The 22,686-nt window shown below is 36.7% G+C and overlaps 1 protein-coding gene across 7 annotated transcripts in view; it reads left to right on the top strand.

The window, feature by feature from the left end:
- Nucleotides 1-22,686, top strand: part of MPP6 (membrane palmitoylated protein 6) — a 135,552-nt gene extending 112,866 nt beyond the window's left edge. For 6 of the 7 annotated variants that reach the window (XM_027539346.1, XM_027539348.1, XM_027539347.1 and 3 more), the window contains 4 exons: nt 64-225; nt 7,483-7,685; nt 8,641-8,769; nt 16,131-22,686. In XM_027539346.1, coding sequence (XP_027395147.1) covers nt 64-225; nt 7,483-7,685; nt 8,641-8,769; nt 16,131-16,307 — 671 coding nt within the window. In that variant the 3' untranslated portion in view covers nt 16,308-22,686. Of the gene's footprint in view, nt 1-63; nt 226-7,482; nt 7,693-8,640; nt 8,770-16,130 lie in introns of all 7 variants that reach the window. The other variant, XM_027539345.1, reaches the window with a different exon arrangement.

Here is a 22,686-nt window from a genome sequence, read left to right on the forward strand (position 1 = left end):
ACAGAACTGAATATGATGTTTACAGAACTGAATATGATGTTTTCCTATTACCCTTACATTTAGAATTCGATCGTCATGAAATCCAGATATACGAGGAGGTAGCCAAAATGCCTCCCTTCCAGAGAAAGACGTTAGTATTGATAGGAGCTCAAGGTGTGGGCCGAAGAAGCTTGAAAAACAGGTTCATAGTGTTAAATCCCACTAGGTTTGGAACCACAGTGCCATGTAAGTCTTCTGCATTTCCTTTGCTATTTGATTTGGAAGGAAAGGATGTGTGTGTCGGCAGGGGGGCCGAGGTGGGGGGTTGGAATTACTATTATTTTATTCCCAAGGAATTTCTAATTATGCCAATGGAAATGAAAGAGCAAATGATACTGAAACCTTGACAACTCTACAGCTGTCTTGAAATAGCAGTGAAATAGCACTGTAGCCTCTGTCAGCTTGCTGGCTGGTGGCAGTCACTTCTCCAGACTCTTCAATCCGGTAATGTTCATTAAATGCAGGTATTAAGAGTTGTGGCAAAATTAACATTAGCTTTGTATATTCTTGTACGATTGACATATATCTGAAAAGTTGTGTTTTTCACTTATTTTATTGCAAAGAAAAGGGGGAAAGATGCTGGATCCTCTAACACTCCCAATGTCGCAGTCCCTTTGTGAATTTGTGTGTTCTGGCTTATAGGTCTCATTCCTTCAAGGTCATGAGCCTGCTTTTTGATAGCACGTCAAAAGAGATTCTTCTTCCAGAGCAAGCAAGATTAATTAAGTTCACATATTTATTTATGTATAAAATACATGATGGGAAGTACAAGCATTAAGTGAACCAAACACTCATTTTATGATCTTTGCATTCTTTCTCCATTCATACATTTACAAGGAAAGTTAAATAATGTCAAAAGCATGCTTGATGAGAATGGAGTTAAAGCAAGGAGTTAAATGATATATCTGCCTTAGAAGGCCTTAGTGTAAGGACTACTATACATGTGTCTTTATGTCTTCATCTTGGAGATACATGAGCCTTTACTTATGGGAACTTATCTCTTCCCTGAATCTAAGCCAGTTTTGCCTTTGTAACTCCCCTCTCTGTGCTTCCATTGCTGACAAGCCCCGTTTTGATTCACATAGAATTTCTGTAGATGTTTTAATTCCTTTAAGCTTTCCAAGTCAGGTCTTAGCCTGACATCACTCCATCTCTGTCAGATGAGTTTTAGGGTGTCTGTCCTTTCATCCAGTATGCTTAGACATTCAGTTCTCAGTGAGTAATCCTGTTGCTAGCATTCTTAGGGGTGTTGTTTGTAATCCCTTTAGGGCTTGAGTTGCATTGTATACACTGTAAATCAGTAAATCAGACAAATCCTAGTTAAATAGTTAACAAAATAAAAATCTCACTGTGACCAGACTATTTTAAAGTATTTTGTTTTCTGTTTTTATCAAATTAATGCATGTAGCATATTTTATACCGGTGGCAGATTCATTTTGATATTTGGCAAAACTAATACAATTATGTAAAGTTTAAAAATAAAATAAAATAAAATTTAAAAAATATATATATATATAATGAAAAATAACCCCATCTTCTTCTACCTAGTTACCAGAAACAGTCACTTTTCAATCTTTCTGGTATTTCTTCTGTTAGTCCTCCATATGTTTTAATAATATCTTCACTCTGCTGTTTCTTGCTCTATCCAGTGTAGGCCTTATCTGCTGTCTTCCTGAGTGTCCTCCCAATATAAAGATAGCTCTCAGTTCAGTTCAGTCGCTCAGTCGTGTCCGACTCTTTGCAACCCCATGAATCGCAGCACGCCAGGCCTCCCTGTCCATCACCAACTCCCAGAGTTCACCCAGACTCACGGCCATCGAGTCAGTGATGCCATCCAGCCATCTCATCCTCTGTTGTCCCCTTCTCCTCCTGCCCCTAATCCCTCCCAGCATCAGAGTCTTTTCCAATGAGTCAACTCTTCACATGAGGTGGCCAAAGTACTGGAGTTTCAGCTTTAGCATCATTCCTTCCAAAGAAATCCCAGGGCTGATCTCCTTCAGGATGGACTAGTTGGATCTTCTTGCAGTCCAAGGGACTCTCAAGAGTCTTCTCCAACACCACAGTTCAAAAGCATCAATTCTTCGGCGCTCAGCCTTCTTCACAGTCCCAACTCTCACATCCATACATGACCACTGGAAAAACCATAGCCTTGACTAGACGAACCTTTGTTGGCAAAGTAATGTCTCTACTTTTCAATATGCTATCTAGGTTGGTCATAACTTTCCTTCCAAGGAGTAAGCGTCTTAATTTCATGGCTGCAGTCACCATCTGCAGTGACTTTGGAGCCCAGAAAAATTAAGTCTGACACTGTTTCCACTGTTTCCCCATCTATTTCCCATGAAGTGATGGGACCGGATGCCATGATCTTCGTTTTCTGAATGTTGAGCTTTAAGCCAACTTTTTCACTCTCCACTTTCACTTTCATCAAGAGGCTTTTGAGTTCCTCTTTACTTTCTGCCATAAGGGTGGTGTCATTTGCATATCTGAGGTTATTGATATTTCTCCCGGCAATCCTGATTCCAGCTTGTGCTTCTTCCAGCCCAGCGTTTCTCATGATGTACTCTGCATATAAGTTAAATAAGCAGGGTGACAATATACAGCCTTGACGAACTCCTTTTCCTATTTAGAACCAGTGTGTTGTTCCATGTCCAGTTCTAACTGTTGCTTCCTGACATGCATACAAATTTCTCAAGAAGCAGGTCAGGTGGTCTGGTATTCCCATCTCTTTCAGAATTTTCCATAGTTTATTATGATCCACACAGTCAAAGGTTTTGGCATAGTCAGTAAAGCAGAAATAGATGTTTTTCTGGAACTCTCTTGCTTTTTCCACTATCCAGCGGATGTTGGCAATTTGATCTCTGGTTCCTCTGCCTTTTCTAAAACCAGCTTGAACGTCAGGAAGTTCACGGTTCACATATTGCTGAAGCCTGGGTTGGAGAATTTTGAGCATTACTTTACTAGCGTGTGAGATGAGTGCAACTGTGCGGTAGTTTGGGCATTCTTTGGCATTGCCTTTCTTTGGGATTGGAATGAAAACTGACCTTTTCCAGTCCTGTGGCCACTGCTGAGTTTTCCAAATTTGCTGGCATATTGAGTGCAGCACTTTCACAGCATCATCTTTCAGGATTTGGAATAGCTCAACTGGAATTCCATCACCTCCACTAGCTTTGTTCATAGTGATGCTTTCTAAGGCCCACTTGACTTCATGTTCCAGGATGTCTGGCTCTAGGTGAGTGATCAATCACACCATCGTGATTATCTGGGCCAGTCTTTGTTTTAATACAAAACTATATGCATGAATTCTGTCATAATTCATGCATATAGTTTTGTATTAAAACAAAGACTGGCTTATTCGGTAAGTCACGCATTTTTCTTGGAGACCTCAGTCTCACAAGCCTCAGTCTTCCTGCTTCAGTGAGCACTACACACACTCCTCTCTGTCTATCCCACGTTAGCATAAGGATGTTTCCCTTTATTGTTGTCCTGAGTTGAAGCTATGGCTCCTGGGTCCCATTCTCTTTCTTTCTTGGTTTATTGCATTGTTTTGCTGCGGCACATCACTTGCAACTTGACAAGAAATGGTGTATGGATGTTAATTTTTGGATCTTTGTGTTTGAAGTTGTATGTTTTTTGCCCTGTATTTGATTAATTGAGAATAGAAAGTCTAAATTGTAATACTGAAAAGATGTTACTCTTGAATCCAGTTTGGTTAAGAAGTCTGTTGTTCAGTCACCAGGTCATGTCCAACTCTTTGAGATCCCATGGACTGCAGCACACCAGGCTTCCCTGCTCCTCACCATCTCCCAGAATTTGCCCAAGTTCATGTCCATTGAATCAGTGATGCCATATAATCAATTTATCCTCCGTTGCCCTCTTCTCCTTCTGCTTTCATTCTTTCCCAGCATCGGGGTCTTTTAAGAAGTCTAGGACATCATTTTAATTTTTGTTCTTTCATAAATGACCTGATTTTCCTTCAGAGTCTTTTTATTTTGTTGGTTTTCATTATCTTATAATAATGATGTGCCTTTGTGTGCATCTATTTTTATTCCTTGTGCTGATGATTGTGGCTCTTCAGACTAGAAATTCATGCTCTTCCATTCTAGGGAATTATGTTTCTTCGATGATTTCTCTCTGTTTTCTGTTTTGACTTTTTCTAGAATTTCTATTAGCTAGATGTTGAACATCCTGGATTTATCTCTTTTGTCTCTTACTTTTCATATTGTCTAGCCTTTTATCTTTTTATTCTACTCTTTAAAAGATTACCTTGAATTCTTTATCTTCTATCTCATCAGTGTTTATCACAACTAGTCATAATTTTCATTTTAGGATTATTTTCTGTTTCCTGTTTAATTTTTTTTTCCCATAGCACCATCTGTTTCTGGGAACTATCTCTGCTGTATCTCTAAGAATATTAAATAGTGAGTGTAATTCTTTTTTATGTTTCTGTTGTATAGGATGATTAAAATATTCTGGAGATGAATAATGGTAATGGTTGCACAACAGTGTTAATGTACTTACTGCCAATTAATTGTACACTTAATAATGGTTAAAATGATAAATTTTATGTTATATATATTTTATCATGATTAAAAAACCCTAAGAATTAATCATATTAGCTTCTTAATATTCTAGTATATAAGTATATCATGCTTTATTTAACCCTCTCTGTTATCGTCCATTTGCATGGTTTGGGTGGCATTTTTGTTACAAGTAACTAAACTGTGTATATGTAAATCTCAGATGTAAAATTAGTAAACCAAAGGATATATATGTAGAGAGGGATTTATACATAGAAGTATAAATATATTTATTTCATCTTGCTTTCTTCATGCCAAATTAATTTACAGAAAGATATACTATTTTACCTTTCAACAGATTTTTAGTAACTGTAAATATTCATATATGAATTTTTATATAGAATTATGTATGTATATCCATACATCAACTCTCATTTCGTTTCATGATGTTGGTGTGTCTTACTTTTTTTTAAATCATTCACATTTATATAACATCTAGTTTTTATTAAGCTTCAGAATTAACACATACAAAAAAATATTAAGTGTGACAAGTTTCCTTAACTTGTGATACATTGTCTGGTGGTCTGGATGGCAAGGTCTCATAGGGAAGGAGGTAAATACTGCTGTTAGATTAAGTTGATTTCATTTTCTTTATGTATTATATGATCCTAAAATAAAATATTAAAAATTATTCATCTTCTTGGCTAAACTGCCTTATTAATTATGTTTTCTCTTTACTATGTCTTGGAATAGTTAACAAATGTTACTTTGTTGCTTATTTCCTCACTATATGAAGAGCTGCTAAAGATTAGAATTTTGCTAAACAATCTATTAGTTACCATAAAAGTCTAAGGAATCAGCTGTAGTTAAGTCACCCTGATCTAATTTCTCTGTTCTAAAAATGGAAAAAGACTTAATTATGTGGCAATTTAGATTGTGTGTGTGTGTCCACTAGAGAATGGTATTATAGTTAAAATTCACTTGTAAACCAAAAACATTTCCCCAATAATGTGAGATTCTCTCCACGTGATAGAGGTAGTGGTGGAGGCAGTGTGTGTGTCTGTACGTTCCACTTCAAGCAGCACATTTCTATGTGTGGTTTCACTGTGGTGCATCACAAAAGTCATACTCTTCTAAAATTATCTTCACAGATACTAAGCCAAGTCCTAGCATGTGTGTAGTTGGGGAACTTAAAATTGCCTTTGAAATTTTATCATACCACTTTTGGTAAAGAATTCCAGAAACCTTAGAGATTACACATTTTTTAATATGAAAAGTCATTATGGCATCTTGAAGCTCTTTAAGTGACTTCATAAATCTCTCTACAGTAATCTGGGATGAGCCAGAAAACAGCAGGGGAAAAAGGGAATTGTCTCGTACATAATGATCTCATTTATCAATTAGACCCTTGTTACTGAGCTTGAACTTAAAGTTTTGTTCTTATAAAAGTTTTCTTGGTGTGTTGTTACAAATAGTCCAAATACTAACTGTCACTTTTTCATCTGTTTACTTTCTAACTTTAATTGCATATAGTTAATGATTTCCTCAGATATTCTGCTTGTGTAAGTACTTGACTAATAGAAGTAGAATTTTTTTATATATATATCTGATGTAGCCAAACTCAGATTAAGGTTAAACTTGAATATACACACACACGTACACAAATTACCTTTCTTCCTAGGGAGTTCTAGCAAGTTGGCAGAGAGTACATAACTGCATTTTTACAACAGTTTGAAAGGTGATAATTATCTGTTCCTAGCACAGCCAGGTTGCAAAGGAGTTGTATGTTTCTCAAATACCAGATAAAAGGATCTTTGACTTGATCTCTCTCTCATTCTCTCAGAAAGAATACTTCAGGTCAGAGTAGAGAAAGTAGAACATAGTAACATCCAGGTGGCTAGATCTACCACTGAGGTGCAAAACAAAACAATTAACATTTGGAAATGTCAAGTAGAAGGAAGCCAGAAGAAAGGTGTGGTACTAGGGTGAAATAAAGGACAGATAATTTGTGGGTAAAACTACACTTCAGAAAATTGATAATACCAACTAAGAATAGAACTTTGCTCACTTATTGGACTTGCAATTAGGCAGTGTTAAAGTATAAAGAAATTAATACTCCTTAACAGAAAGGGAGTATTGGTCAGATAGAAAAGACACTCATTTGCAATATACTTCACACTTAAGAAGGAAATGGCAACCCACTCCAGTACTCTTGTCTGGAGAATCCCATGGAGGGAGGAGCCTGGTAGGCTACAGTCCATGGGGTTGCAGAGTCGACTCGACTGAGTGACAGTGACTTGACTTCACACTTATTGCTCTTACCTTAGTTAAGAATTTCAAGTTAGGGCTCTGCTTCTAGGTAAAATATATTTCGAGTTTCAAACTGACTTTATAAAGCATATTTTTTGGATGTAAATTGTATATCGGAGACTACCTCTTAAAACATTTCTGTGGATCAGGGTCAGTAAACTTTTTTATTTTAGATTTTGTAGTCCGTTTAGTCTGTACCACAGCTATTCTGAGAAGGAAATGGCAACCCACTCCAGTATTCTTGCCTGGAGAATGCCAGGGACAGAGGCACCTAGTGGGCTGCCGTCTATGGGGTCACACAGAGTCAGACACGACTGAAGCGACTTAGCAGCAGCAGCTATTCTGCCTTTGTAAAATGAATGAAAACATGGGTGATAAAATGAATGAGCAAAGCTGTGTGCCAGTAAAACTTTTTTACAGAAGTAGTATTATTTACAATAAGAAGCAAACAGGTTTTGTAAATAAACTTTATTTACAAAAATAAGATTTGGTCATAGGCTATGGTTTGTCAACCCCTGCACTAAATGTAAAAGTCTTAAGCTACCCTGTACATTTTGGTTTATATTTTAATACATTGCATTGTCTCTGTACAAATTCTCAATGCTGTGTTATTTAGTTACTTCACGGAAACCAAGGGAAGATGAAAAAGATGGCCAAGCATATAAATTTGTGTCACGATCTGAGATGGAAGCTGATATTAAAGCTGGAAAGTATTTGGAACATGGGGAATATGAAGGAAACCTCTACGGAACCAAGATCGACTCCATTCTTGAAGTTGTCCAAACTGGAAGAACTTGCATTTTGGATGTCAACCCACAAGTAAGCTGTATGAATTCCAAAGCTGTTTTTTAAGTTTTAGTTCCTGTGGAGTTTTTGTCTTCAGATTATGAGGATATCTCTTTTCCTCTATTACCTGTGGCGATAGAGAACCTTATTATGCATCTACAGCTAGTTTACTAAATCTCTAATCCATTAGTCAGCAGAGACTTGGATGGCAATAGATGCTTGAGTCACACCCCTTCCCACCCAGCACACACACAGCCCCACACATTCACACACATATCCCATTCATTTCATTCTCATTCTGTGTCCTTTACTGACCCCTTCCCACCATTCTACACTCAACCCAATCCCCTTTCCCTACTCAGAGATTTGTATTATTAATAGTTTGGTGCATATCATGCTGTCATTTTAAGTATGCTTTAAATAAAAATATATATATATTTAGAAAATGTAATGGGTTTTCTACTTTTGTTGTTTCTTATATACATAAATGGAAAAATTCTATACAGATTCTTTAGCCTTTTTTCATTAAGCAGTATTTTTTGAAGATCTTTTCGTGTTAGGTACTATAGAGCTTTTTTTGTGATTGCTGCATGATATTTCATAGTACAGATATATGATTATTTATATAACCACTCTCCAGTTAACGGACACTGAAATTATTTCTGCTTTTTCAATATTAACAGAATTCTACAATTAACATAGAAAGCATTTATATCATTCTTAATGATTTGGGATCATTAATACTTTTTTTTTGTTCAGGGGTACCAAAGAGTAGTGAGACTGAAATCAGAACAAAATTAATGGATCACCATTTTAGGAAAGCACTATATGGAATCAGAAGGATAGAAGGGAGGTGAGGGGATGGGGAGCAGGTGTTAGACTATGTCCTTTATCTTTAGGAAGAGGGCAGGTGGACTTTGATTATTTAGGGTAACATAATTCGGATTCTAATCCTATATAAATTGGTTTGCAACTTTCTTCTACACAGGCCCTGAAAGTGCTGAGGACATCCGAGTTCATGCCCTATGTTGTGTTCATTGCTGCTCCAGAGCTGGATACCCTACGTGCCATGCACAAGGCCGTAGTGGAGGCTGGTATCACTACCAAACTTCTGACGGTGAGGAGTGTTCAGGCTAGCGGTGTTATTTTCCTCCTAAAGTTTTTCCTTTTTCTTTTGGGCATGTTTAATTCTATCTATTCATATTTATGAAACAAACACATTACATAAGGTATCACAGAATAAAAATATGTTCCCTGGATGTAGTTAGGATTTAGAACAGTATTGCTTTTACTTAAAAATCATCGTCCACTCCATTTTAAAACAGAAGTTTACTCTGTGTAAAGGAAATGGAACAGTGTTAAAATGTACATATTAATCTAATTCCCTCTTTTTACTACTGTGGAAACAGGGCCTATACAAGATGTTCATAAGGTTTACTATGGGTAGAGTTAGGTGTTGTTACATGTTTTCATTTCTCCCTCTCTTTTTCTCATGTTGTGAAAAATTTTAAATATGTAGAAAAGAGGGAAGACATGAACTCCCATGTGCCCACCACTTAGCTTCAATAACACATGGCCATTTTTGTTACAATTAGACCTCTCTTCACTTCCTCCCTCACCTTGAATTATTTTGGAGCACATCTTTGATATCACATCAACCATAAATACTTTAGTATTTATGTCTAAAGATAGACGTTTTGGACGTAACCATGAAACCATTAACACATCAAACATTAGGAAGAGCAGCTTCTTAATATTATCAATATATAGTCTGTATTTGCATTTCCTCAGTATTTATAATTTTTTTTAGTTAGTTTGTTCAAATCAGGATCCAAACAAGATTAACACATTGCATTTACCTAATATCTTTTAAATCTTTTTTCCCCCACCCCAGCTTAATCAAGGTATAATTGATATACAATAAACGATATATGTTGAAAGTATACACCTTGATAAGGTGGGGCTCATGTATGCACCTGTGAGGCCATCACAGTAAAGAAACGGCATGCCCATCACCTCCACAAGTTTCCTTGTGCCCCTTCACAGTCCCTTCCTCCTGCTTCTACCTCTTCCACAATTTAGCTGATTAGCCTTGAAATCAGGTAGCTTTAGTCTTCTTTGTTCTTTTTCAGGTTGCTCCATGTCTCTAATGAGCTTCATGAATATCTGAAATATAGTTATAATAAATGTTTTCATGTCTTCAAATTCTAACATTTGCACCAGTTCTGGATTATTTAATGACTTTGCTCCTCATTGTGAGTCTTATTTTCTTGCACCTTTGCAGTCCTAGTAATTTATTGGATACCTAATATTGTGAATTTTGTCCTGGGAAATGCAGCTATTTGGAAATTGTTTGTTCCTTTCACATCTTGCTTTAAAACCAGAGCAGTTCTCATTCTAGGAGCAATTACTCTTGAGTGCTGAGGCAAAACCCATTTGAGTGCTCTCTCAGATGACCTGTGCCTCAAGAGGTTTTCTGTCCTGCCTGTGGGCATGGATATTGTTTCTGGCTCAGAATGATAGCTCTCATCCTTCCTGGTGATTCTTTGGTGATCCTGGGTAGTTGTGAAGTGCAAGGATTGGTATTCAGCTGAATGCTGGAGGGGGGTCTTTTGCAAGTCTCCAGAGTTCTCTCTCCAGGCTGCTGTTCCATCCTGTATTCTGTCCTGCAAACCCCTGCCGCCTTGTTCTCCCTGGACTGTCAGCTCTGCTGACAACTGAGAGTTCAGTAGCCTCCTCCTGGGCTCCGCCTCCCTATGCTGCAGACTGGAAGCTATTTCAAGCTGGTGTGTAACCTGGGATAATCATAGGGCTCACCGTTTCCTATCTCTGGAATCCCTGGGTTCCATTGCTAACATGCGAAAGATGCACAGTGTCTTTTGTTATTCCGTACTTGTGGTCTGAGTTGTGAGGCAGGAGAGTTCTTCTGATATCTTTTGTGTTTTTTTTTTTTTAGGAACTGTGATGTGAAGTGGTAGTATTCCAAGTTTGTCATTCGTTCTGCATTTATAAACTAGAATTCTTCTAAGTAATGACTTTTTTTCATTAACTAGTAGATTACTCTGAAGTAGAGTATAAACAGAAAAGTAGAAAATATACTTGATACTTCCCCTTTATAGATCAGTTTTCAGAATAATGGGTTTGTTCCATAACAGACTCCACAGGTGACCAAATAAGGTTTGTGTTTTTTAGTTTTTAAATCCACAAGCACATGGATTTAAACTTGATATATTTTACTCTCTTATTGCAGTTGTTATTCTTATTGATGTTCAAATTGTCCCATTTTTGACCAACGGGGGCTTATTTAAGTTGGCCCTTGAGATCTATTTCATGAGCTTAATGGTCTCATATAGCTTCCCTGCTGTAAGACAGATGTTCCAGGCTCATCTTGTACATTTTCTGTTCCAAGCCAGGAGTCAGCTATTTGTCCAAAAAGCTCTGGTTCCTTTTAGAGTAAATGATATTTTATTTTAGGACTATAATATTAAAGATGCACATTGTCCCAAGATTGAGGATTGTTTCTAGCTGTATGCACCTTTTAGGTAGACAGAGCTCATTTGGATATATGCTTTTCTGTTTGTATGTTTGAAGGAAACTGTATCATGAATTTATACTGACACTTCCCCATCAAATTCAGGATTACAGGGTTTATACTTAACCTCTTTTATATGGTAACTCCATTCTCCTGTGCTGAGTATCCCAGTTCTCAAAAACACTGGGAATGTTAAGAGTAGCACATAATTGCTCATTTGCTTTATCTCACAATACACAGCAGTCTGAATATAAGTGTACAAATGCTACCAGGTATGATTCTTGTGAACTGTCTCTTTTATCTTTAGGGTTTATCCCACTAAGTATATCAGTCAAATCAAATCACTATATATTAAAGTCACTTGAAATACTCCCTTGTCTGTGCTTAAGTCAGTTATTACTCTTTGATGTGTAAATTGTCTCATCTTTAGCTAGGAGGAGCCTATTCCTCTTATTGTCTTGAGTCTTTTTAATACAACCCCAATAACCTTCAATGATTCTTTGCTTCCTGGTACGAGCTGCTCCAGGTTATCCTTACACATTTCTTGGCCCAGATCTGGAACCAGCCTTCCAAAAGCCCTGGTTCCTTCTAGTGGGAAGTAGTATTTAGGCCTCCTATGGATGCTAGAATTGTGTATTCAACTTAGCTGGTCATTGTTTCGAGATCTTCTTAGTGACCAGATAAAGGAAACATATTTCCCCCTTTTGGAATATAGACATCATTAGTTCAATTTGATAGTTTCAACTCAGATTTTACATTTTTACTTAACTTCTTTGACTTTTTTAAATTGTTTTTTTTCTCCTATGCTGAAAGTCTTCATTCCTAATAACATTAACATAATTTCAGACTTTACATATATAAAATAAGCACATACTATATGTGTAATTCCTGAGTCATAATATTAACAATATGATTATTAAAAAGTTTTAAGTTTCAGACTTAAAACTTTTTTAAAAAATTATGATATATTCCTTGAATATTATTTTAAAGTCACTAAAATAATTCAGTGTTTAAGCCATCAACTTGAAACACTTTTTTATTTTGCTTTTAAGTTTTAGGTATTACTGTTTTTTATTTGAATTTAATTTTGTCATATAATTGTATACATTTTCATAGTTCCAGAGTAAATCTTTAAATCAAACAAAATTTAGCTTTACTGTCCTCTGTACTCCAGCCTCCCACCTACACAGGTAGCTATTTTCACAATTTTTAATATAAATATGTGTATCCTCCTGCCCCCATTTCTTACATTAAAGGTAGCTTCTTACATACAGTAGTCTGCCTGCCTTTTTCACTTACTAATACATTCTGGAGATCATTCTATAGCCATACAGAGAGAGAGGTTTTTATTCTTCCATCTATATGGTATACTAGATAATTGTCACAGGATTATTATTGTCAAATAGAATTGATTTGTGTTTTAATAGGACAGATTGCTAATGACTATACTAGGTAAGATTTGTTTATAAGTTGGCCTGTTTATACATCTATAACAAATGGCTCCTCTGTTCATGGTATGCTCCAGCAAAGTATACTGGAGTGGGTTGCCATTCCTTTCTCCAGGGGAATTTTCCCAACCCAGGTGTCGAACCTGGGTCGTCTGCATTGCAGGCAGATTCTTTACCATCTGAGACACCAGGGAAACCCAGAGATATTTTAGTTGTTTCAAACTGATTTAGAGATCTCAGTGAAAATATTAACTAAAATACAAGTACTAATATCCCTCAAGCTTACTTGAGAACCCACTTCACTATTTTACTTTCCTTTAGGAGTTTTCACCAAATCCATTAACTTATTTACCATTATTAAGCTGATGTTCCTAGTTTATATATTGATAACCCAGACCTGAGCTCCAATTTACACTAGCATTCACCTACTTAACATTACAGCTGCACCTGGATGTCTCATAGACACCTTAAACTTAGCATGTACAAAGTAGAATGTTTTATTTACCCCCCACCCAAAATCATATTTCCCCCACTCCCACCCACCCAACTCTGCGTCTTCTGCAACTATCCATTTATTCAAGCTAGAAACTCGAGCTATTTTTGATTCATTCATATTCCTCACGTTCCATATTCAGCCCATCAGCTAAACTGGATAATTTTATCACCAAAATATATGTCTATTCTGCTGTCATTTCCATCTTCTCTGCCTCCATCATAATCCAGAGATGTCTTCCCATCGCATCTAGGTCTTCCATGACCTAGCCTGTGCTGTCTCAACTTATTACCCCATCCTCCCTTGTCCTCCATCCATCTTGGTGGTCTTTTTATCTTTCAGTATCCATTTTCCCCTTGGATTTTACATTGCTGTTTCCTCTGCCTGGAATGCTCTTTCCTCCACTATAGTTCTCAATTTAAATGTCATTTCAGTTCAGTTCAGTCACTCAGTCGTGTGCAACTCTTTGCAACCCCATGAATCGCAGCACGCCAAACCTCCCTGTCCATCACCAACTCCCGGAGTCTACTCAAACCCATTTCCATCAAGTAGGTGATGCCATCCAGCCATCTCATCCTCTGTCATTGCCTTCTCCTCCTGCCCCCAATCCCTCCCAGCATCAGAGTCTTTTCCAATGAGTCAACTCTTCGCATAAGGTGGCCAAAGTTTTGGAGTTTCAGCTTCAGCATCAATCCTTCCAATGAACACCCAGGACTGATCTCCTTTAGAATGGACTGGTTGGATCTCCTACAGTCCAAGGGACTCTCAAGAGTCTTCTCCAACACCACAGTTCAAAAGCATCAATTCTTCAACGCTCAGCTTTCTTCACAGTCCAACTCTCACATCCATACATGACCACAGGAAAAACCATAGCCTTGACTAGACAGACCTTTGTTGGCAAAGTAATGTCTCTGCTTTTGAATATGCTATCTAGGTTGGTCATAACTTTTCTTCCAAGGAGTAAGCGCCTTTTAATTTCATGGCTGCAGTCACCATCTGCAGTGATTTTGGAGCCCCCAAAAATAAAGTCTGACACTGTTTCCACTGTTTCCCCATCTATTTCCCATGAAGTGATGGGACCAGATGCCATAATCTTAGTTTTCTGAATGTTGAGCTTTAAGCCAACTTTTTCACTCTCCTCTTTCACTTTCATCAAGAAGCTTTTTAGTCCTCTTCACTTTCTGCCATAAGGGTGGTGTCATCTGCGTATCTGAGGTTATTGATATTTCTCCCGGCAGTCTTGATTCCAGCTTGTGTTTCTTCCAGCCCAGCATTTCTCTTCTACTCTGCATAGAAGTTAAATAAGCAGGGTGACAATACACAGCCTTGACGTACTCCTTTTCCTATTTGGAACCAGTCTCTTGTTCTATGTCCAGTTCTAACTGTTGCTTCCTGACCTGCATATAGGTTTCTCAAGAGGCCCGTCAGGTGGTCTAGTATTCCCATCTCTTTCAGAATTTTCCACAGTTTATTATGATCCACACAGTCAAAGGTTTTGGCATAGTCAATAAAGCAGAAATAGATGTTTTTCTGGAACTCTCTTGCTTTTTTGATGATCCAGCGGATGTTTGCAATTTGATCTCTGGTTCCTCTGCCTTTTCTAAAACCAGCTTGAACACCTGGAAGTTCACGGTTCACATATTGCTGAAGAAGAATTTTGGAGAATTTTGAGCATTACTTTACTAGTGTGTGAGATGAGTGCAATTGTGCAGTAGTTTGAGCATTCTTTGGCATTGCCTTTCTTTGGGATTGGAATGAAAACTGACCTTTTCCAGTCCTGTGGCCACTGCTGAGTTTTCCAAATTTGCCGACATATTGAGTGCAGCACTTTCACAGCATTATCTTTCAGGATGTGAAATAGCTCAACTGGAAATGTCATTTAGGTAGGTTAAATGTCATTTATTCATATGTAGAGTCACTCTGTCTAAGGTAGGTCTCTTAAAATTCTTTGTTCCTGGTTGGTTTCTTTCATAGTACTTACTACAACTTGCAAGTTTTTGTTTATTTGCCCTCTTATTTGTCTCCTCCAGTAAATGGTAAGAACCCATTCCGTCTTATTCACTGTTATATCCATAGATTATGAAACAGACATTTTAATAGGAACTTAATGAATATTTGGAGAACCTGTAGAAGTATTGTGAAATTTAAAACAGTTTAATGAAAAGCTTTACTTGCTCATGAAAAAACCTGTTCTTTACTTATTCTCCCTAAATATTCCAGAATGACTAGAAGTATTTTATGAAATATAAACAATAATGAAATATATAACAAATTAAAGTGTGTGTGTGTGTTGTTGTTGTTGGGGGTGGGGGTGGGGAGCATGTAGTCTTCAAACTATTCTTCTGAGATTCTCTTTCTTAGAGAAAGGCAGTAAATTTGGCATTGAGCTTAACAGCCACTGAAATTTGGGTTCCATGATTTACAGACTCCATAAAGTAAAAATATTTTGAGAAGAATGATGTAGTCGGGCTGTGCTGTGCTAAGTTGCTTCAGTCATGTCCTGTTATTTGAGACCCTATGGACCATAGCCCACCAGGCTTCTCTGTCCCTGGGATTCTCCAAGTATGAATACTGGAGCGGGTTGTCATGCCCTCCTCCAGGAGATCTTCCCAACACAGGGATCAAACCTGCATCTCTTGCATCTCCTACATTGGCAGGCAGGTTCTTTACCACTAGTGCTACCTGGAGGCTAGAGACCTACAATAATTCCTTATTACTTTGGATTTCACCCTAAGATTATTGTCAATAGTCCTTTAATTAGGAATCTTCTCTTAGTATCAGTGAAACAGAAGACACAGAATACTCAAAATGCAAACATGAATGCAGCTTTAATGACTGGATATGAACAGATGGTAATATATTTTTTAGCACTCTATGTAGATTAGATTTTGAGGATTGATATCACACTCAAATATCCATCCTAGATACTTCTTCTTTCATTTTGAGTTGATTGTGAGCAATAAGTATACATTGTGTAAACTTTTCCTCTTGAAACTCTTTGCCAGGACTCTGACTTGAAGAAAACAGTGGATGAAAGTGCACGGATTCAGAGAGCGTACAACCACTATTTTGATCTGATCATCATCAATGACAATCTAGACAAAGCCTTTGAGAAACTTCAGACTGCCATAGAGAAACTGAGAATGGAGCCACAGTGGGTCCCAATCAGCTGGGTTTACTGATGATTCAGTAAGGTTCACAATTCAAATAAACTTTCCAAAAAGTGACTGCAACAGATAAACCTACTGAATAAATACATGCACAGATAGAAGATATCTGCCAAGTCCAGGCATTTTTATTGTGTAGATTGAAATACCAGTACACTATTCTGAATTTTTATATAAAATGTGGTTGAGAAGGTGTACTAATATATAATTGATCTTAATTTTTCTAACTTTTTATGGATAATCTTTCTATTCATATCACATAAAGAAATGCGTTGAAGCATTTTGTATATGTTTTGATTTAGTACCCTTGCCTTTTTCATCCAAGGAATTTTCAAATCATTCACTCTAACATTGGTCTCACATTTTCACTGTGATAATGAATACTTGAAATAGTTTTGTAAAGCTGTCATTTAGTTCAGTATTTAGTGAAGGGTCAGCTACTCTTATTAGGAAAAAATAATGGTTTATTGGCCTTCTTTCCTAATATATTCAATTTCTTACAGAAGCAGAATTTTAATGTCAGTGCTACAGCTAGTCTACCACCATCCAAATCTGACATCAGAAGTCTGCTCAGTGCAACATAGCTTCATTATTTCAGAGTTGTACGGCTATCCGTTCTAATTTATGCAGCTATGTTAGTTTTTTCCCTTCATGCTCTCTCTTGTGAAAAAATGAAGAGCAGTACCTTGCACTCTCATTCGTTGCAGTGACGGGCTGATGCTTCGTTAACATGTACACGGCGAGCGAGGCCACACCGGCCGGGAGAGTGCCTTATCCTGCAAACCTTGTAACAGAATGACTCTGGGAGCTGATCCATTGTAAAAGTTTAACTGATGAAAGTGTACCTATTGCTTTATACAGTTTTCTATTAGGATATGATCAGCAAATGTATCATGCCTCTGAAAATTTCTGTGATGCTGAAAAATGCCTCTCAGTTTGCAGTTGGGGGTTTATGTGAACAATCAGTTTGCTTTTTGAAGTGTGATGTGATCATTAGGGTATTTTTTCAGTTTGTTGTGTTGTGAACCAAATCCATTGAACAATTTATGAAATTTGGAAAAAATTGTCAAATGTTTTATCTCACTAGACTACATATATATTATATAATATGTACAGTGTATGTATTATATAATATGTATTAAATAATGTTTTATATATTTTTTTACATTTGTTAGGAAATGTACTTTTTGTTTAGGAAGTAAACTTTTTGATTAGGAAAACAGTTCTCCTTCTTTAGATACATTAATATATACAAATTTCCAAAATTCATCTCAGTTAATATCTTCCTTTAGGATTCTTTGATGGTATAAATTCTTCTAAAGTATATTCAGAGATGCAGATTATTGTTTAACTAAGTTAGCCATATTTTATACTGCTGCTAGCTTTTCACATAAACAGTATTCACACTTAACAGGTTAGGTGCTTAAACTTTGATGATCATCTTTGTCTGGTGGTAGACACCAGACCCCTGGCTGCTGAAATTTGTTTTCCCCTCAGCTAAGCTGTCACATGGAATGCTAGCCCGGAGGACTCAGAGGGAAGAGAAAATACATGGTAATAAGCAGCAGGCACTGTTCTTTTTCACAATGAAACCAAACACCCAAGTAGCTGTATGGAGGTTCATTGTCCTAGAATAGGAAATTGGTAGCAAAATGGATCATACCCTTTAGTAACTTTGGTAACTTTTAAACCACGTACATTTACATCAAAGTCTTGGCTTCTCAAAGATGAATCAAAGCACAGTGTCGAGATGATGTCCCATGACTTAGCATCTCAACACACTGTAAATTTTAAGAGAAATTTTATTTTCACATTCTCAGGAAGTATGGTGTCTTCTGCAGTGTGCCTTCGTGCTGCTGCCTGCCGCCTCTAGGGGATCACTGGAGCCGCTGCCTGCAGCCTCTAGGGGATCACTGGAGCCGCTGCCTGCAGCCTCTTGGGGATCACTGGAGCCACTGCCTGCAGCCTCTTGGGGATCACTGGAGCCGCTGCCTGCAGCCTCTAGGGGATCACTGGAGCCGCTGCCTGCAGCCTCTTGGGGATCACTGGAGCTGCTGCCTGCAGCCTCTTGGGGATCACTGGAGCTGTTGCCTGCAGCTTCTTGGGGATCACTGGAGTAGCTCAAGAAGTCTATCCACAAGATATTTTACCCATCAACACAACAGAGATGGTTTTTACATCAGACATATTTTAGGCCTTATCACATGGTATAAAGTGCACATTATTTAGAAAACAGTCTACACTTGAGTTATTTCTATTATAAATGGTATTCATGACTAACTAGTTTATACACATGAGATTCCTCCTAATATAAAATGGAACAATGCAGTTGATTTCATTTCCATCTAGATGCCAGAGCCGAAAAGAATCAATTTATAGCAAAGTTCATCTATTTCAATAAAGAGTCATTGAACTTGAAAGTGAAGTCCCATCTGGTTCTGTAGAAACCAGCAGAGCTCTGCTGGGGCAAGAAGTCCCAGAGGCCCCAGAATTCTCCTATAGCAATGACAGTATAGTTGTGATCAAGGGAATGTGAACTTCTCCTGTAGGGAAGGTCTAAGATAACTAGCTTTACTGAAGAGAAAATAGCTTAAGGTGACATTAAAAATATTGTTAAAAATATGCGTGCATATGCTTTTGGGAAACAATGTGCCAACATAGTAATGCACCTGAGGATTCCTTGTAGACAGGTGAGCATCCACATTCAGCATTCAGGGCATGATTATTTATATACAGCTAAATATTATATATATTTTTAAATATACAAATATCCCATATCCATAGAGTTGATGTCCCTGGATAAGTCATTTAACTGTAACTAGTGTAATAAATGTGATGCACTCAAGTAGAATTTTTCCTTTTATTATAACCAAGCCTTGATTATGCAGTTTCCATTTCTGTTTGATATTTGGATAGTGTCAAGTAAAATACTATCCAATACATCAGACTTTGTTTACTTTTACCATACAACTGCTGAACATAGCTTTCTAAGGTAGAAATCATATCATAAACCCAGTACAGCAATAGTAGCCTGAACCCTAGATTCTAGAATCTAGTAAATTTAATATAATAGCTTATAAGGACAAGTTTTCTTTAAAAGAGCAAATTGGATATTAACACAAATTTAGAAAAAAATTCAAATTAGCAATAAAATATGTTAGTGTAGCATTATAGACTATGGCCAGGTACTGACTGCTTTGACTGTAATATCCCAGTGACCATAGAAGATGATCTTTGTTTTAAAGAGTCATTTAAATTTGTACTTGTTTTTATGGATAACAACAAGTGTCACAATCCAGTGATTGGGGTTGATTTTTCAGATGGATAGCCATGGAGTTAGGTATAATTATTTTAAACTGGTAAATATTAAAGTTTTGAAAATTGGTCTACTTAACATTGTACTTTTATGACTTCTGAAACAACACCCCATTTTCCAGGAACCACAGGCTAGGGAGCCAATAATTTTATAGTGATGAGTCTTTATACTACATATGGAAAAAGCAATCCTGAAGTTTTCTGTATATAGCTAGCAGGTCATTTTTTAAATGTTTGAGTCATCATATATATAATATATATATATACAGCTATGTGTATAATATGTAAAATTCTCCCAAGATATATGAATAATACTAAAATGTTCACTATGTAATTATAACTAATGCTCTTACATTTTTAATTATTTCCAAATTCTTAGACATTATGAAACTTTTCACATAGTTTTCAGAGGCTCTGGTTTTACTTTGAGGCAGATACTAATCCCCTTTCTGAAAAACATATTTGGAATTAAGCTCAGAAAGGTATTCTAATTTTATTTTCTTAGGGAAAAAGGACAGAGTCATGGATGGAAACCTCCTGGGAAATACTTATTTAAACCTTCAAATGAATTTGAGTTATGGTTCAGGCTTAGAGATTATAGTACCTGCCCTTCTCTTGGATTTGTTGTGAGAATTCATGCAATAACATCTGTAATGGATTTGGAGTTCTTAGGAGAAATTCAGTATTTTAAATAACAGGACTATTGTATATAGAACAAGTTAATATTCACAAACTTTTAAGAATACAATTGAGTAATAATTCATATCGTTTTTACATATACATTATATGTCTGAAGAAAACAATTCTATAATTTTCTTAAGGTAAGATTATTTTTAACTGCATTTTTGCTAGCTTCAAGTTTTATTTTTAGTGTTTTCCATAATTTACCATATTACTTTGTGTGTTTCTGGAATGACTTAGTACACAGAATCAAAAATGAGTCCTTAAAACACTAGAAAGTGAAGGAATGATGCTATCTCATTTCTAAGATAAGACTTTAAAAGCATGATTTGCACTACTTCTGCAGTACACTGCACTGCATTCTTTAAAATAGTCTCTCTTTTTATAAAAATAGAGCTGGTGCACTTCTGCTGGCTGAGATCCTAATTATGACTCCTGACCATATGACCACTGAGAAAATTTACATCTCCCTTTTAATAATACACTTGTTAAATAAGGCTAACTTAATATTTATCTTCACCGTAATTTATAACTCTGATGAGGTAAATGGTAAATTGGAAATTCCTTATTAAGCTACTTTATCTGTTTATTATATATATTCACTTGCCCTGAGTTGGCTTATTTTTTAGTTCTTTTAAAGTGTACCTCTCTTGGAGGTAACATAGTGATAGGTGCACACCATTTAGAAATTCTGCCTTCAGTTTTAAAACAGCTGTGAGGATGTTGTTCCAGCCTGAAAGAGGTTGTGTTCTGGTCTCTTAGTGGCCTTGGTCAGGAGGTCTTGAGTTCAGAATCCTTTTCTAAGTCCAGACCTTTAGGAAATCCTCCTCCTCACCAACCAGACCACTCACAAGTCAAACAAAATTTAAGTAAGCAATCCAGTACTCTTATTACATCTGAAGACACTCTGATCTTTGCCCCTTAAAGCTGCGTACCTTATTCTTCTGCCTGAAATTTATCACTGCAGCCCTATGGTTCAACCCATAGTATTAAGTTTAAAAGGCATTTGTTTCTTTAAAAGGGGAAACATATTCAGTTACCTCCAGTTGGGGGACCACGAATCCAATAGGACTGCTTTTTTTTTTTAGTTTTGTTCTCTACCTGCTTCAGGGCCACTGGCTGATACTGCAGTGCTATGAGAAATCTGACTTGCCTCCATACACCAAAGCTGACCAGAAGCAACAATTCTTTTTTTTTCCCCCTACCAGCTTTAATTGTTTTCTAATCTCCAGCACAAACTGAATGAACACATCTACAGATGATGTAAATGCCACTTACAACTTGGCAGATTAAATGACTTAATGCTTGTAAATCCGTCTTGAGTCCCAGTGAATAAGTACTGTTACTAACACAGAGCAAAAGCCAAAAGGTCTTATTTTAAAAGTTGGGGATAAATATCTTTATTGCACTTTAGTCACAGCAACCCAGGGTAGAAACATACAAATATGACAAACTATGCCTGAAACTTAACCTTCTTCACATCAGTCAAGGAGGCCTGGGAGCTTGGAGGATGAGGGAAACTCTGCTATATATATTATTACCATCACTAAACCATAAGTCATTACCAATTAAAATATGTGGTTCTCATCTTATTCTTAAATACAAGAGGCAGGCAGTGATGTGAGTAACCTTTGCAGACTTTGCAGAACATACTTTGTTCTGATAGACATGGTCTAACTGAGAAATGCCTTAGTCTTTTTAGTGGAACTTGATTTGAGGAATAGCTGATCTCCATCTGTAACTGAAATACAAGGTAAATACTTCTTTTGGCTGTGTGTTCTCTTTAAAAAAGAACTGCTGATTCCTGTTTCTTCAGTAACATTGATGTTTAAGAAAATGTTATCTTGGATTTTGCTAGAAGAATGAACACTGGGGTTCAGCATCTGGTATACTTTCCACATGTTATGTTAGCTCTATTAAGAACCCATGATGAAAACTTGATGTGAGGACTTTGGGTGTTTTTCCCCCCATTTCATTTTGGTATATTTTTGTTTTGAACACATATGCATGCTCTTTTTAACCTCTAGTCTGTGAAATGATGGTAGAAGAGATTTTTTTTTTTAATGGAGGGCAAAATACTTGTTAACAACCAAAAAATTAAAGCTGAACAAGCTGCTAAAGGTGAAAAAGTTTAAAATTAATTGCTACTGCTTTCCAAGTAATTGTATTACTAGTACCTGTACAAAAGAAACATTATTGCTGTCCTTGTATAAATAAAATCTACCTGCAGTACAATTAAGTATTGACTTCTCAGCAACTGTCCCTGTAAATTTTTCTTTTCACATATTAATATGTTGTCCAAAATGAAATTTACTGAAATGTTCAATCTGTGAGACTGCATACTCCTGGTAAAATATTTTTGTATATATAAAGAAATAAATACTTAATATTGGGAAAA

Source organism: Bos indicus x Bos taurus, chromosome 4, assembly GCF_003369695.1.
Source record: "Bos indicus x Bos taurus breed Angus x Brahman F1 hybrid chromosome 4, Bos_hybrid_MaternalHap_v2.0, whole genome shotgun sequence".
Taxonomy (NCBI): domain Eukaryota; kingdom Metazoa; phylum Chordata; class Mammalia; order Artiodactyla; family Bovidae; genus Bos; species Bos indicus x Bos taurus.